Below are 17922 nucleotides of genomic sequence, written 5' to 3' on the forward strand. Positions count from 1 at the left end.
ATTCGATATAAATAATAATTATATTAAATAAAATAAAATTTGCAATCTAGGTTAGGGAAAACAAAACAAAATTAATATGCCAATGCCAATAGACACGCGAAATTTTACGGACGTAAACGAAGGGATCAATCGGTATTTGGTCCCATCTTCAATTCGCATTGGCTGGGCATATTTGTCTTTTAACGTATGCTGTGAAACTACACCACAAAGTTATTGCACCGCATTTTGGTAGTGATCACTACCCGGCTTCCCAGTGCGATATTTAATTTGGGTACGTCGGCGGTGTTGCCACGCTGGGCGAAAAAGAGCAGGATGTCGGAAATTGATGTGTGTAATTTATGCAATAAAACTGTGGCAGAAAATCAGGATGGTTTACTGCGTAAAAAAAGTTTAGTGTGGAAACACAGAGTTTTGATTTTGATGCAAATGACAGCAAGGGCCTATCAACAAATAAGCAAATGTTCTCAGACATGGATTCGTGAAAGCTGCAAAATTCCAGTAAGTTCAACTATTGGTAATGCTGACGTGAATAGACTGACAGGCCTGATGACCAAATTGATTGATATGGATAGGAAATATGATTTTTTTCCCATACCAATGACCTTTTGAGCAAATTTAATGAACAAATAAAAATAAACTCAAAACTGGAAAAGGAGATTAATAAGATCAAAGATCAATTTAATACCCAGGAGCAAAATACCCTAAATAATAATTTGATCATACAAGGCGTTCCACAAAGTCGAAATGAAAATTTAAAGGAGGTAATTACCAAAATTATAGAAATGCTAGATGCCTTCTCTACGGAATCAATTTATAGCTTATAGAGTCGGTAAGAGTACCACAGAGACTGATGCCTCTGAATGTCGACCTATAAAAGTAATTTTTTCAGATGATCAACAAAAATATCGATTACTTAAATCAAAGAAAGGATTTTCCCCAACATCAACCGACTTGGGGCTTGGAGATCGTAAAAAAATGTATATGAATCATGACTTAACAAAAACCAACTTGGAAATATTTAAGGCTGCAAGGCAATATAAAACCGAGGAAGGATCTAAATTTTTATATATTAATGATGACAACATTCTACTAAGAAAAGACGAAAACAGCGAGACATTTTTAGTAAAGAATAAGGACCAACTAAAAAACTAACAACCCCACCAAATAAAGTCTCTGTTGCCTAGATGAGCATACGAAGTATGAGAAGTAAACTAGATGAACTACAATGTTTTGTACGACAAAGATACTGCGATGTTCTGGTATTGGCAGAGACTTAATAACTACCTATTCTTGTAGAGACAGTAGAGGATGTGTTTCTATATATATCAAGGAAGATATAAAGTTTTAACAGGTTGAAATATGGGATATGGGGGATGTTTATAACTGGGTATGTGTATCTGGTCGAAAAAAGGACCTGATCTGAGATCTGAATCGCCTTTTAGCAACATTAACAAATAAGGAACAGTAAAAAATATATATTATAAAAACCTTCATACTAACTTACAATAGACATTACTTACTTATTACAAGATACCTAACCACATAATACTAATATTAAGGTACAAAAACTACAGTAGGAATGGTATGATTTCATAATACAATTATACAGATAAACATAATACACGTTCTACGTCTAAATATGGGGGATTATATTAACCTTATTTATATTTTTGCTCTTAGTATGTTTATTTATCCAACCAAGAATACTAATTCTACCTCTAGTCTTAACTTCCGGACGGAGTTTTGAAATAATAAGGAAAAATTGCTAGAAAAACATTTATATAAAGATAAAGGTTTGTTTCAAATGATTTTTACATTTAATTATTTTAAATGTTTTCTAATGCAGAAATTGAGCTTTTAAATATATTAATAACCGAATCCTAGATGCCAAGATACTCCTTCTTTCTTAGTCTAAAATACCTAAGTTATAGTAATTTCTCCACAGTGAAAAGGATATTTTAAAAAATTGTACGTGTTCAACATTAAGCATGTTATTTAACTGTAATTTCTTATTACTAATTACCGTTACTAGTTGATTTGCCACTGGTGGTCGATTTAAAAAGTAATTTACCCATATAAAAAGTACAAAACTACATTTTAATGAATTTTATTCAGTTATCAACATTTCTTAATTCATTTATCAACCATGACTCACAGGATTTTAACTCATATTAAAAACTTACTAGGAACCTGTACCTTTATTATACATTTTATATATTGATAAAAGAAGTAAATTACAGGTCCCTGAATCTAAAATAGCTCTAAAAGAACCCAGGAAATACATAAGCCAACAAAGCTGCCAAATTAATACGTAACTTTTTTTCTTTTTTTAGGTAATTTTGTTCTATTAATCTATCAAACCCTCTTTTATAGTTTTAGATTCTCTATTAAGTTTGTACTTTCTGTATTTTACCCCTTACATTTGCCATCTGAGCTCAGGCATATGAATTTCCTGGGAAATATCCTAGAATCTATCTTTGGCTGAAAGCATGTCAGTATCGTTAAGCATCTGCAGGTCTTGAAACTGTAGGAATTTTTCTTGGTTCCTGATGTGTGCATAATTGGCTGCCAGACACATTAAATAATGAACCTATAAAAGGGGAAGTGGAAATTAATGATAAAGGTAAGCTGAATTTGCTTAGAACATTAAAGGGTTGGATTAGCATTGCCATGGAACTATGGGCAGTTTTTTTGCTCGTAACATCTCTGATGCAATGATGCACTTATTTTGACAGGCGCAAAGCAATACTATTCCTCTTTAATAAAATATGAAGCATTTTTGTTTCATAAAGAAGTCAACATTGATAGTTAATGAATGTAGATAACGTATATTAATATCAGAGAAAACGGCAACAACATCGAAACGCCGCCAGATCGAATTGTTGATTCCACCGACGCAAGTAATCTTTACCAGTGACGTCGTCACAAAATATTTACATGATAGATGTTTATTATTAATAGATTATGCTTTCAATTATAAACAATATTGCCGTTTACGAACTTTTTGAATAAGTTTTTTTTTAACGTACTTCATTATAGTAAAGGTATTTATCGAATAAAAAGCATTTTTATGGAAATCAAATATTTCATAATTATTATAGATTTTTAATAAGTATTTATTATTCTCCATTTATAATGATAGTTGTCCCTTGATATGATGTTATGACAAAATCGGTATTTACTTGTAAAAAGATCAGCTTAAATCGCCTTTTTCCCGCGATCCAAGCCGCACAAGTTGTTGCTATCGTAACGATTCACAAAAACACTGAAATGACTTAACATTTTTTCCTTTTCAATCAAAAGCTAAAGAAAAACACAAAACTTCACAAATGCGAATGTAAATACAAAGCCATTTGTCAAGATGATATCAGCTTTTGCCTGCGGTGTTGCTGTTTTAAATTTTTTAGAAGCGGTTTTAGGACTAACAATGTTAATAATTTTTTTTTACTTTGAAGATGTTATTTTTGCGCTTAGAATAACATATATATATTTATATTTTTTATTTTCATTCCCAACTCTAGCAATAATTAGTTAAATTAACATTATAATATGGGTGGATATATAGGTGCAAATTTCCTCTTTTGACAATGCATGTAAACTTGACAACAGAGGATCAATAAATATGTTTATAAACAAAACACCCCCCTTGCCTCCGTGCACATGTTGTTTACTAATTCTAGCCTTTCAATGTTCTAAGTATCTAAGTTTGTTAAACAAAATGCAAAGTAATGTAAATTATTATAGAGGGTGTTGGACATATAATTGATAAAACATGTTTTTTAGATTGACTCTATGCTCTTTGTATGAGCAGATTGGAGATCCGGAATACTGCCGAATAAAAAAAATATCATGAGGAGGTAGTCATGGGTGTACTCTTTTCGGTATGCATAAAATGCCTTTTATGCATATGGAAAAATATGATATGTTAGAATACCTTGTACGTCGAAAAAATAAAGAGTACCGCAAGCGATTACAGACCGGCAACTTGCCAACCGAAGATACTTGTTAATTCGCTACAAAAAATTTAGAAGTAACGAAAACGTGTTTAAAAGAGTTAAAAAAAGGAACCAATTTATAGTAAGCGAGGATGTTGAAATTTCTATGTTAATATATTTTAAAGCTGATATGGAAAACTCAACTAGAGATTTATCAAGAGCATATGGTGTGAGATTATAGTAACGATATGGCAGGTCTTAAAGGAACACAAACTTGTGCCATAGTATTGACCAGTACAAACATTGTTGCCTGGCGATAACGAAAGAAGACTTGCGGTTTGTAATGGGTTACGTATTGCATATGGAACAAAAGATAATATTTTAAACTGTATAATTTGGAGCGACGAAGCTAATTTTTCAAAGAAAGGTATGTCTAACCGTAAAAAAGTATATTATTCGTCCCAAGAAAATCTTTTCCCTACTGATCCCAGAAACCCTCAAAATCAATTTAGTATTAACATTTTGTGCGGCTTAATAGGATGTCAAATAATAGGATCTCTGTTTTATTGTTGCACTTTAACCGAAAGGAGATATGTTGACCTCATAATACTGAAGCACTGAAGCGCTGGAAGATTATTTGGATCATGTTAACTTGGAGAGACGACAACAAATCTATTCTTAACAACAGGATAAATGACCTCCCTATCAACTAAATGATAATATTATTTAATAGACTATTTGATGATAAATGGATTGCGACACGTGGCCCGATTCGTTAGCTACCTAGGTCACTAGACCTAATCCCTTTCGACTTTGGATTTTTACATAATGAATGAAGTGTAATTATAAAAAAATACAGAACCGTTGATGAACTTTAAACACATATTATGCAAATTATTGGATCAATAGATGGAAGATTAATTTTAATAGCTACAAGACGCTTGCTTAAATGTAATCAGATATGTACTGAGCAATATGGCGATATTTTTGCGAAAGCTGAGATGGCGCTGCTCAAGTAAACACACGCCAACAACCGTGTAGAATTATTTTAAAAGTTTTGTGTGCTAAAGTTATAATTAATAGCTACATTGTGGATTGGCTTAAAGACGATTATTCCTGTGCTGTGATTAGTATTATTTATCTCGGAGAAAAGTATTCTATAAAACTAGTAATTTTGATTTAAAATGGTGCTAACGAGAATAGATTTGGAAGATATTAAGCGGATTGTTCGTGACGTCGGTGCGCAAAACCATAACAGCGCAACTGGCTATTATCGCCGAAACCATAACCAAGAAACTGACATCAAAATTCGCCCAAATATTTAGCGAAATAAAGGAACAGTCAATAACACTCACAAAAGAGTTCAAGGATCTAAAAGACGAAAATTCGCGCCTATCTACTATGCTAGACTCTCAGGAACAACATTCCCGCAAGGGTAATATCCGTATTTTCGGTTTCAAAGTCGAGCGCGAGGACGACCTTCAGGCATTCTTTAACATGCTAAAAACTAATCTCAAAACCACAAATCTTTAAATGTCCAATATGAGCCGATGTTATTATGTGCAGTGCATAGTACCCGAACCATTGAAACCGCCTGCTATTTTGCTTCAGTTTTCAGACATAAACAAACGATCAATGGTGCTTAAAAATCGCAAATTTTTAAAATCGACGCCGAATATTATAATCAAGGAAGATCTCACAAAAGTGCGACAAAATCTGCTTAGTTCCGCTATGAATAAGATTAGTGCAAAAAGTTGTTGCTATCGTAACGATTCACAAAAACACTGAAATGACTTAACATTTTTTCCTTTTCAATCAAAAGCTAAAGAAAAACACAAAACTTCACAAATGCGAATGTAAATACAAAGCCATTTGTCAAGATGATATCAGCTTTTGCCTGCGGTGTTGCTGTTTTAAATTTTTTAGAAGCGGTTTTAGGACTAACAATGTTAATAATTTTTTTTTACTTTGAAGATGTTATTTTTGCGCTTAGAATAACATATATATATTTATATTTTTTATTAAAATCTTCACAATCTTCACAAATCTTTAAATGTCCAATATGAGCCGATGTTATTATGTGCAGTGCATAGTACCCGAACCATTGAAACCGCCTGCTATTTTGCTTCAGTTTTCAGACATAAACAAACGATCAATGGTGCTTAAAAATCGCAAATTTTTAAAATCGACGCCGAATATTATAATCAAGGAAGATCTCACAAAAGTGCGACAAAATCTGCTTAGTTCCGCTATGAATAAGATTAGTGCAAAAAGTGCGTGGTGCCTTAATGGCAATGTTTATGTAAAAAACAATCGGGGTGAAATTCATAGTTTGGATCCCCTTTATCACCTCAATCAAATCGGAGTTTAACAGGTACCCTTGTCTTCAATTTTTGACAGCATAATTTTTTTTTCAGTATGTTTTTTTTATTGCATGAAAAGATATATTTAACGGTTTAGTATGGTGTTGACTGATAAGACTTTTCTCCTAGACTAATTGTTATTATTCTTATTTTTCAGCCATATCTTTTAAAGTAATAATTCTAGTTTTATAAATAATGTAAGTAAAACTTGTTTTTAGGAAAAAGCCACAAATTAAACAACAGTATGCATGCACGGGTTATGTCTATAAGAATTTTTGGTGTGAATTTTTTTTTTTGGATTCTGGGAACTCTTTAGTATCTATTTTCAAAGCTCCTGTTTATTCTCTGTCCTTATTTCTCCTATTTATTTTCTTCGCACATATAAATGCACGTTCCTTACCTAATAAATTTATATTCAGAGATTACATACTCGCACACAACTATAGTGTCGTCGGGGTCTCTGAAACATAAGTACATAGTAATATAAGTCCTAAATCATCTAATTAGTTTACCAGACTGTAATTCTGTGAGGAAGGACAAAAATTCTAGGGGTGGTAACATAGGCTTATATATAAAGAAAAATATCAAATACTCTATTATACTACAAGAATGTACCGAATTTATTGAGCACATTTGGGTTAAGTTACTCTTGGGCGATCAAGTCGTATTAGGAAATATATATAGACCACCTTCATCCAACATTAACAATTTTTTTAATTATTATGAGGAAATATTAACAAAATTATTTTCAAGCAATGATGCATTTGCTTTGGGGATTTTAACATAAACATGAGACATATGGGCAACAAATTCAGTAAACCTTTATAGAATATTACTGACGTATTTGGATTAAAACAACTTATCTCAGAGCCCACATGAATAAATAATTATAGCTCATCATTGATTTAATATATATTATATTATTATTTTTAACAGAACCCTAAACTCTAAACTAAAAGCAAAAGCAGTTATACGTGAATTGTTTATTAATAATCATAGAAAAAAAGATAGATACAGTAAGTAGTGAGTTAAAAAGCAAATGATAACACTAAGTTCATTTAATGCGAGGCATGTAATTGTTTTTTATTCCTCATCAACTGGGTAATGTCAGGCTTGATAGAAGAAAGTTGAATTCTCATGTCTGGTTCGGCATCCAGTCTATTGCGGTATTTTGTTTTTGTAGCTGTATATGCTGAAAATCCCGTTTCACACAAATACGTTGTTGGGAGCGGCAGAAGAACATTCAAAGCTTCTGTGGCAAGTTGTGGATATTCATCACGAACCGTGCTTCAAAAATCATTTAGTGAAATTGTTTTGAACAATGATTCCATGCTTGTATCCGATGTCATTTCTAGAAATGATTTATAGATCTGATTTGATATATTTTCAGGCTTCTGCAATTTAGATGAAAAAGGGTTTTGAATCCATGAGTTTATTTTCAGTTTTGTATTCTGTTCTTCAGGAAAGTAATATTCAAAAGTCCCTTGCAGATCATTGAGATATTGCACCAATTCAACAAATATTTCATTTTGAAATATTTCTGTATCACTAATACTATGGTGACTAAGGAACTCACTTAGCAAAAAAAAGCTTTCGATTTCTCTCTTATCAAAACAAGTTATCCAAAAATATAATTTTTTTTTAAAGGCAGTTATTTTGTTGTTGCACTGAAAACTGTTCTCTGTTTTCCTTGTAGTGACAGGTTTACTTCGTTAAGTTTTCCAAACATGTCTGCTAAAAATGCTAGTCTAAATAAGCAGCTTTTAGCGGACAAACGGTCTTTTAAATTAAAAGGAACATCTGTAAGAAAAGCTTCTAATTCTGTTCTTAGTTCAATAGTGTTTTATGATCCTGCTGTTCTACCTGTCATTGCCTTGGCTCCATCGCTATAAATATCAATGCAATCATTCCAATCGAGTTGGTTTTCTTTAAAAAATATGTTAATCATGTTAAAAATTTCTTATCCGGTTGTGTTAGTAGGCAGCGATGAGCACATAAGCAAGTCTTCGAGTGAATGTTTATATAGATATCGCACAATTACTAGCAAGATGGCCAGTCCAGCACCATCAGTCGACTCATTCATTTGCAAGACGAATTTGTTATTTTGAAGCCGTGAAACCAGTTCTTGCTTTATGTTTGCTGCGATATCCCCAACTTGGCGCGTAACTGTATCGTTCGAAAGCGGCACTGTAGGAAGTTGCTTTACAGATTTTTCGTCGAGCATACATTTTGTTATATCTACCACACATGGTTTTATTAGCTATTCAGCGATAGTGTGCGCTTCTCCTGCTTGGGCAATGCGGTAACTAACCACATACGATGCCTCCGTGGCCTTTTCATTCACAGTCTGAGTCGCATACGTCATAGTTTTTTGGCTTCTTAATAATTGTTCTTTTTTCGTAAGTCGTGATGTACAGTTTCTAAATGTCTGCGCTTCTTAGCAGGTACCATCGAACTATTAGGAAGGAGTTTGCTTCACAACATACAAAGAGGTGAGCCGTTGGAATCAACAAATCCGAGATTAATGTATGATTTGTCACACTTTCGTTTTTTCACCTTCAGTGTATCATTAGATGTTTTACTACTTGAACTTAAAACCATAAAACTAGAACTTGACGCCGTCATATCACCTTGATTTGAATTTGACGCATCATCCAAGCGAACCACATTTTTTGCAACACTTTTTTATTCTTTTGTATCATCTCTACTTATTATTCTTATTTATCCGTACATTATTATTACATATAGTTATTATTATTATTATTATTATTATTAGAGATTATGGAGAATCCGAACAAATGAAAAAAAAAAGAAAATATAAAAAATAAAAAAATATTTCCTAGTGTATAGACAACTTACCAAACTAAGAATAACCAATACAGTTGAAACTGTGGCTACAATAAACATAATTTCGACCTTCTCCACATAATCTTTACAAAATGCTTTAACATTACTGTCACCCTCTATCTTCATATGTTCTTGTCTTGTTCCTTCAGGAAACAAGAAATCTAAAATGCAATATACCAAATAATGATTTAAATTATGTTTTCATATTTACTTACAAAATTGAGTAAGATCAATGGAATTCTGAAATGATGCCACTCCAGGATTGTCACACATATTCCAAAATATTGTGAAGACAAAAGTTACCACTATTAAACTGCATAAAATTAGGAGCCAAGCTATCTGAAGGATGTATGTAACCCCCATGAACTGAAAATAGAATAACTTAAGAGTTAAAAAGGAGTAATAAGATGATTACTTACTACTGCACAACTAAGTCTTCCAGTCACCCTCGATCCCCATCCTTTGTAAACTTTGTGCCTTGTTGCTCCTGTGGCTAGAAATCCTACTATCAAAATCATTATTCCTAATGCTCCCATGCAAGCTCCAATTAAGACAAAAACCATTTTTACAGCATCAACCCTGAAAACATTATACATTGCAACAAAAAAGGTTTATATTTTTCATATAGGAGATACTGAGGTTAGTTGTAACAGGGCCAAGTTGGAATATCGGATTTTAAAACAATCACTCACTAAAAAACAATTGTGTTACAATAATGTCATTACTTCTCATTTGCAAATTGTCAATAACAAATCATGCGGGGTCAATTGAAATACACAGATGAAGATCATTTAAATTTATTTATTATTTACGGAGTAATAAACTTATTTCAAGGACGTGTGAACATCAAATTGCTGCCCTTGAACTCTAGTCATTGCTCGCACCGACGTAGTAAGTTTTCATGGTTTATTTATTTATTTATTTAAAATTCTTCATTACAAAGGTTCAACAATGAACATAGCATGCGTCAATTTCAAGCCTTACCTAAATGTATACACTAAAGTCATTAATAATTAAAAGTTAAATAGAGACATACATATACTAACAATACTTATTAAAACGAACTTACAAAAGAAGACTTAAAGGCTAAAACACTATAGACTAGGGACTTAACTTGCCTAGATTTTCCATTTTTTAGGTTCAAACAGTAATAGTCATTATGACAGTATAAAGGATTATCTAAAAGGAGTTGCTTTATTTTTGATTTGAACTGGTTTATACCGTCAATTGTTTTTATGCAGTTTGGTAATTTATTAAACGCTTTAGAAGCTACGAAAATCGCACTCTTTTCAAATAGAGCCGTATTATGGTGCAAAATGTTGATATCTTGCTTTAAACTTGTATATAAAATTCCGTTATGGCTATCATAAAAAAAAATAAAAATAATGAGATAGAAATCAGATACTACAACACAATTACCCTCATCTCGAAAATATAAAGCTCTCTGTAGCGGTGCTTAAGCAATTTAAGATCCAACGATTTTCCGCAGGACGTTTTAAAATTTAAAAAAATGTGGGTGAATCTTTTTTAAAACTAATAACACAATAAAAACTTTTTGTTTTTTTGTCATTTCCAAAACAGTGAAATGCAAAAACTTTTCAATATGTGAATTTTTCACAACGATATGGCAGTATTGTCGTAAAAGTCTACAGGGTGATTGATGGTTGATGGTACCTTAAACGTTAACGTAGATTGGAAAATGGATTTTTTTTCAAAATTTGGCATCATGGATTTTAGCTGGTGATCTAACGATTAAAAATATTTTTAACGATACAGCGTTGCCGCTTATTCCAAAAAATAGTAGCATCTTTGTTATTTTAAATGAAATACCCTCTATATTATTTTATTTTCCGATCCGCTATCACTTTATGATTGTTTTTGTATAAGTTGTTCTTATATAATCTTTAGGTAAAGGTTTCAAGAAATTAATTATTTTCTTTATTTTTTGACCAAAACATAGCTCCAAATAAATTTTTATTACTGCGGCACTGGAACGCGTAGAAAATTGAAATTATAAACGTAACTTACGGAAGTATTGTAAATTAGTTTTTTTAGTATACAGGGTGAGTTTTTTAAAGTGTTACAATGCGATATGTCAAAAACGGCTGCAAATTTTTTTTTTGACATTTTGGTGACATTTCAAGTATATTTTTATACATATAATTATAATTATATGTATAAAAAATCGACAACGAAATAAAATTTGAAAAAAAATAAACCCTGACCTGAACCTTTATGTACTAAAATAATAGCTGAGGAATGAAACCTTACGAAAATAACTTCACAATCCGACAACGCTGTAGTTATTAGTTTGATTCTTCTGAATAGATTATGTCGATAATTTGGCAATTAATTATAAAACTCAATATTCTTAAATTAAACAATGCAAATTGGTAAACAACATTAAAAAAGTATTGTTGTTTTATAGTTATATTTTTTAAAAAATATTTTAGACCAATATAAAAGTGATTAGCCCGTGATAAGTAAATAGGAGAATAGCAAATTCGTCGGCCATATTATGTCATACAACATAAATTGTCGTTTTTTCGTTAAAAAACAGCTTATCCAAGGATTTTTTGTTTTAATATAACAGATTTAAGGGTAAGCTTCCTAAACGTACCCATAAAAAACTAAAAATCGATGGGACATAAATTGCTCAATCACCCTCTGTAGGTTAGGGAAGAAGGAAGAAATATTCTGCTTAAATTGTGGAGTTTTCATTAAATATCGCCGAAGAGAAAAATGGATATAAAATATTTCCATTATTGTGCGAGCCCATGAGGAGTGCACTAAGAAAACACGATGTTTTGTATTTGTCGGAATTTTTACTCCGATGATAATAGTTATGTATATTGCGATAGTAACCAACAAAATATGTAGTTGGTGCTTTTTTATGCTTTTAATTATTGTTCTTAAGTGTATTTTATTTTTGAATATTTAAGTAAAATAAAATAGTATATTGTTGTTACAAGTAGACCCATTGCAGTTTCAATTAATTTTATTGATTTAATTTTTCATTAAGACAAATTTAACAAAAAAGAGGCGTTTTTTAATCAAAGAGAGTTCAACACTCTGCATTTGAATTCTTTTTTAAATCTATATATTTTTCACATATTTTTTTCTGAAAACTTCTTATAACTAACTAATTCATTTATATATGTAAATCAAAATTAATTTTCTACATACCAAAACAGCTGCATTTTAAAAACTTCACTAAACATTAACACTGAAAGTGTAGCGCCTCTGTACATAGTTCCACAAAAGATTATTACTCCAAGAGCGCACATTATGGTGGCTACTAGAGTGGCATAGGGTATCCGTGTAAGGCATTTTTCACAGAAACCTAAAAACATTGTGCATGGAATAAGTAAGAAAATTAATTGTATTATTTTAAGTCTTCCTTATACTAAATATAATAATATAAATTTATTTCAAATATTTTTTATAAATACAAAATACATGATTAATTCGATGTAAGTACATATACAGTGTGTCCCGAAAGTATTGAACCAAGAGAACACAGAATAGATTTTTTTTTAAATTACTTATTAGTTTTTAGTTTTCAATTAACTTACTGTAAGGCATCTCATCAATTTCTTTCTAGTTTTGTTTAAAAACGAGTCTTTATAATTAAAGTAGCTGATTTGAATATCTTTTGTATTATTGCTAAATTTTGCACAACTTAAATCACAAACCAGTTTTACCACTAACCAAGACTCTTACTCTCCAAAAGATCAGTCAGATATTCCAAAGTTTCGGGCATAGGGATAGTTAGAAACAAAGAAGATATGGTCAAAAGAAATAAGAATATCATCTTCACTTGAAATTAAATTATTGACTTGTGAACAAAATTGATGAAAAATTTTAATGTTAAATTGCGTTACCAAAAACTTTGATATGCTGTACGTTGGAGACCCTATAATATTACTGCCTTTTACTGACAGTTAATGGATTTTTAATAAAAAATATTATTGGATATTATGATTGTTGGGTTCGAAAGTTAAAATTAGGAAATCTTTTAGAAAACCCAAAAAATATAATCAAGACCAATGAAAAGTCCGGGATCTATGAGATTAATTGTAACGATTGTGATGTGATTAGATGGATATGAAAGTTTAACATTCTTAATGGGGATAAATGCTTCACTGCATTTTCCGCTCTATTACATCATTAGTATATAGATAAGGCCACTTGTAAGTAATGTCAGTCTAGTTTTACTCTTCCCCCAAAGATGCCAACATTGCAAGGGAATATGTGTCAGAGTAAAAATAAAGAGTTTTGGTTAGTGGTGAAACCATTTTGTTGAGTGTCACACCGATGGACTTCACAATACAACTGTCAATCAATTTTATTGTTTAACATTCTTTATTATAAGTTAACATCGAACTTTTAACATTCTTCATAAAGTATAATTGAAATGTTATTAAAAAGTTTAAGATAATTATTTTAAAATTATTAAAAATACAATTTCCAACGGGTTGTATTTGAGTTTTGTAATGCTTCGGTATAATGCGTCATTTAATATTATTTATAACAAACCAGAAATCAGCCAAAGAAGAACAAAAACTTTATCTATATCACATCCAACAAGTTCCTAGATTAGGTCGTACTGAATATTCGAGGAATGAATTTTAGCAGGTGCATGGGTCATTCAAAATCAAACAAAGAATATTCAGGCACTGTTTCTTTACGGATGAGGCTCAATTTATAAGAGATGATGTGTACAATGAATTTTTACATAATGATGCTCCCCACCTTTCGGACAAACTGTAACTGTCTTCTTGACGACAATTTAAAAAAAATACATATGTAGATATGCAGTCCTAATCAGTGACCTTCTTGATCGACTGATTTTAATTCTTTTCACTATTACCTTTTGGGGTACTCAAATACAAAATGTATAGCGCACGTATTACTAGTCGGGAGCAGCTTTTTTATAGAATAGATAATGCTTTTATAAACAAACAGGTTTTGTAACCCAATTGTTATATCAGCCAGAAAATGCCTAGAGCAAAATTATTGTAAAAAATTACGGTTTCTAAATTGTACAATAAATATATTGTTATAAAACTAAGTTGAAATTTTCTTCATGTAAAAAGAGAGAAAATTGAAAAATTTAGGGGCTACACTTGTCAAGCATCTTTAATTAGAATTTCTTCTAGAAAGGAATAACTAAACTCTGGTTTGACATTCACCTAGTTTGATATATGCACGATTTTAATCTGTCAATTTTTATTTTAAAAAAACAGCAATTATAGATGTATAACTTTCGAATATTAAGTATGCTTTCACTATAGAGCAATATAGAGAGAAAGTATCTTTCTTTATGAAGTAAAGTCTTTATAACCTTTAACATAAAATTTTCCATCACAATTTCCATAAAATTTCCATCACATTTTCCATAAAAGGCTCAAGTGCATTGCGAAAATTAATAGTGTTTTTTAAAGTTATGAATTTCATAAAATAGTTATATATCTTGTTTTAGAAACTAAAGAATTTACATGATACCCATTTTAAATTTTAATCAACCAAGATGGCCAAATATTACATGTTACTGAGCTTTAGTTTTTAGTAAAAATGCAGTATAAAACAAATTCCATGCTGCTTATGAATCTTTTTCTGTAATTAAAAGGAAAAATTGTATGGTAATCAAATTGCAAGGAAAATTTCTTACCAATATCGCTTATTATTTTTCAATAATAGAAATCCTTTGCAAGTTTTAAAAGTTTTCTATAAAAGAACAACAATTGAAGAGTTGAAAAGCTGAAGAAAGTGAGAAGTTTCCTGATTCAATTCTGCAGTCCAAGGTTTTAAGTTGCTCTTTGATTACCAAAAATTTAATACCAGTAATTGAATTACCAAAAATCAGATTTTTATTGTGTTTTCTTGAAAATATTTGAGTGAGAGTATTTTTAAGTGAATTAAGAATTGCAGTTAAAATCTACCAAGATAAAATGTAAAAAATGTAATTTTTCTATATAATTTCCCATTATGGTATTAAATTTGGTGACTAGATTATGTACTAATTTAGGTGGGAAATATACACAACAGATAAGTTTTCGGTGACTTCGTGGTTTTGTTTAGGTTCAGCCATTGTAGGCAGCAACAATTATCTTCTATCTAAATATTTTTTCTTCCTGTGAAAACAATGTCAGGAGAGTTGTGTTTAGTGATACTAGTTGACTTATAGTTAAGGACCTCTACTGTACCTTCAGTTTGGACATTCACTTTCAGTATACACTTTTACAATTTGGTTTCACACTTGTTTCACTAACAAACAATTTTTTTATTTAACATAATTTTAACATGGTTGAATTCCTCACATCCTGAATGATTATCTGCTTTCAATGTTTCTAATGATACAATCATTTCATGGTTAATTACCTTAAGTTCTGCTAGTTCCTTTTGATGGGGATTAATTATATCTAAATGGATTGCAAGACTCTCCTTTAGAACAGTTTTATTAGCACTAAGCTTTTGAATATCACTCTTTAAATTTATTATTTCACTTCTGTTTTTATAATAGTCCCAATGAGTCCAAAGCATTTTTTGTTTCTTTCCACCATCAGCTGTGACCCTGGTAAATCCCTTAAAGCCTAGACATAAGAGCAGTCAAATAGATATTATATCGTGGTTGTCACAAGATAGGTGCTGATCAATTGTAATGTTTAAAAAGTTGGTCAGCTCTCTGAGTTGAACCAAACTTGTGTGTATAACATTACTAAGGAAACTAAAATCGTGTGTGAGTCCTTTGGGAGTGGAACACTAGAAAATTTATTTATGGAAAATTTTCCAGAGTTAAGTCTAGATCTAAGTTACAATAATAATAAATTTAAATCAAGGAAAGTACAATTTTCTTAGCTGCTAATTTAAATTCAGTGACATAAAATTAAAATAATAACACTGATATTTGCACCATACCTGTTAGCAGTGGGTGAAATTCTATTGACCGGGCAATGAACTAAATACAATGTTTTACAGTGTGTATACAAGTGAACATGTAAGAAGATTTGAATGTGATTATGGCATGCCAGTACATGGATTTTAAAAGTGGCCAGGCACTCAAGACTCTTAATATAGTTTTTCAAAATCTTGTTTGCAAAACACAAATCGTAATGTTCCCTTCCGTCAGTTAAAGCGGGTAAGCCAAGCTAAGACACTGTCAAGTCATTAGTCATATTTATTCCTGATTATGGTAGAATATAACTAGCATATTTCAAAATCTTATTAATTCTCTCAATATGTATTTGGTTGTAAGGACACCAAATAACACTTCTAAATGATTCAAGTTAATACTGTACAATGCTAATCACTATTTCTATTTTATATCTGCTTCATTTAAGCAATTGCTGCAGATGGCCAGGAATAAAAAGAATAAGGAAAATGGTATGGTAAGGGAGACAGCCTTAGTACCAAAGTTCCTAAAATTGAGTTTTTTCATTATTAGTTATTTTCAAGAGTTATTTCATTGGTTTGTTAGCTGCTTAATTTGTCAACACACCAGAAAATCAAATCTGCTATGGGAAATCTCAATAAGTAATAGAATACTTAATCATAGTGAAACATGAAATGATCCAACAGCCACAACAAAATCTAACCTTACAAATCCATGTTTACTAATTTCATTTTTTCAAGTGAATCTACTAAGAATATTACCTCTTTGATATCCAATTGACTCCAAGTATGTTTGAACTGATTGTAGGCTTTCTCTTGATTCACTAAGAGCAGTATCAAGGTTTGTTTCCATGTACTTTAAGGGTACATTTTGTTCCCATTGTCTACCTGATGCATTCTCAACCATTGTTAATCAATAAATTCTCTTAAAATTGAGCAATTAAACAAAGATTATGTGCCAACAATCAACATTTATATTGCACATATTGAAACAAAGTGGGTATTACAAATCATAGAAATTTTAACTCAAATAACTTTTAAAAATATTTAATAATAATTGGTATTTTGAATATGAGACATAGTCAAATAAACCACTCCTCTTGATAAGACTTGAAATACTGATAAGGATAACAGTGGTTATAAGTTTACAACAAATACTCACCCATCTTGTAATAAAATATAGCACTTGTCGGGAAGATTAAAATTAACGCAAGGCACTACTGTATTTTTTTTTTAATTAATAATTGAAATAAACCAGCATAACAAAAAAACGCCTGAAACACGTTGGAAATTAGATAAACAAATGAAAACCTGTAATTGTATAATTGTAAGGAAAAATCGGGTAAATTTATTTATTTACCATTTTTGATAGCTGACAATCATAGATTAATCTTAAGTTCTTAGATGGGAAACTCCTATAAGAGCCAATAGAACACTGAACGTGAATTGACTGTTGCGTCCCCTGAATGTCGAGGAGTAGTACTAACCAGAAATAAAAATGGGTTTGTGACGTAGCGGGTAATTCGGAATTTCATTATGGCGCCAAATTTGAATTTTGCTCTTCTATACCGTACACTTAAAATTAATGGGAAATGTATGGTCCTTTCAGAAATTATAGTAAGCAGATTGAAAAAGCGTTAAACTGGGACTTTGCTTGGTAACAGTTTACAAAACGGTTTTCTGCTATTTTACTAATATAAGAACATTTTTCTATATAGGCCTTTACTAGTGTCTTTTTAGAACATAAAACTATCGACGCTGCTTTAAAAAGTGTTTTTTTTTCTGTTTTTTTTACCCTAGGAGCTTACGGGACCCGGAAGTATCTAAGAGGGGCATTGGGTGGGGTAAATTAATTATAAAATAGATTGACACAGCATCTGTAC

At 31.0% G+C, this 17922-nt stretch overlaps 1 protein-coding gene across 5 annotated transcripts; it reads right to left on the reverse strand.

Annotated features, from left to right (window-relative positions):
- Positions 1 to 1460: 1460 nt before the first annotated feature.
- On the reverse strand, positions 1461 to 17496 carry LOC126737372 (neuronal membrane glycoprotein M6-a). Of its 5 annotated transcripts, none has more exons than XM_050442250.1 (7): positions 17400 to 17418; positions 17202 to 17313; positions 12332 to 12488; positions 9565 to 9724; positions 9361 to 9511; positions 9158 to 9306; positions 1461 to 2590 (listed from the first exon to the last, which is right to left on the reverse strand). In XM_050442250.1, exons 2-7 carry the CDS (start codon positions 17203 to 17205, stop codon positions 2465 to 2467), a joined length of 747 nt encoding a protein of 248 aa, XP_050298207.1. In that variant the 5' UTR covers positions 17206 to 17313; positions 17400 to 17418; the 3' UTR covers positions 1461 to 2464. The 5 variants fall into 5 exon arrangements, with proteins under 5 accessions (XP_050298207.1, XP_050298204.1, XP_050298208.1 ...); XM_050442247.1 differs by lacking the exon at positions 17400 to 17418 and adding an exon at positions 16802 to 16964 and having other exon boundaries at positions 17202 to 17393; XM_050442251.1 differs by lacking the exon at positions 17202 to 17313 and having other exon boundaries at positions 17400 to 17496.
- Between the last annotated feature and the right edge of the window lie 426 nt (positions 17497 to 17922).

This window comes from Anthonomus grandis, chromosome 6 (genome assembly GCF_022605725.1).
Source record: "Anthonomus grandis grandis chromosome 6, icAntGran1.3, whole genome shotgun sequence".
In the NCBI taxonomy this organism is placed as follows: Eukaryota; Metazoa; Arthropoda; class Insecta; order Coleoptera; family Curculionidae; genus Anthonomus; species Anthonomus grandis.

Excerpts from the sequence above, each read along its gene's own strand:
- LOC126737372 (XM_050442247.1), bottom strand. The coding sequence starts at position 16,946 with ATGGTTGAGAATGCATCAGGTAGACAATGGGAACAAAATGTACCCTTA. Across the intron at positions 12,489-16,801 it reads GTCAATTGGATATCAAAGAG|GTTTCTGTGAAAAATGCCTT; the intron begins GTAATATTCTTA and ends CAATGTTTTTAG. Across the intron at positions 2,591-9,157 it reads TATTGGTTATTCTTAGTTTG|GTTCATTATTTAATGTGTCT; the intron begins GTAAGTTGTCTA and ends CCCCTTTTATAG.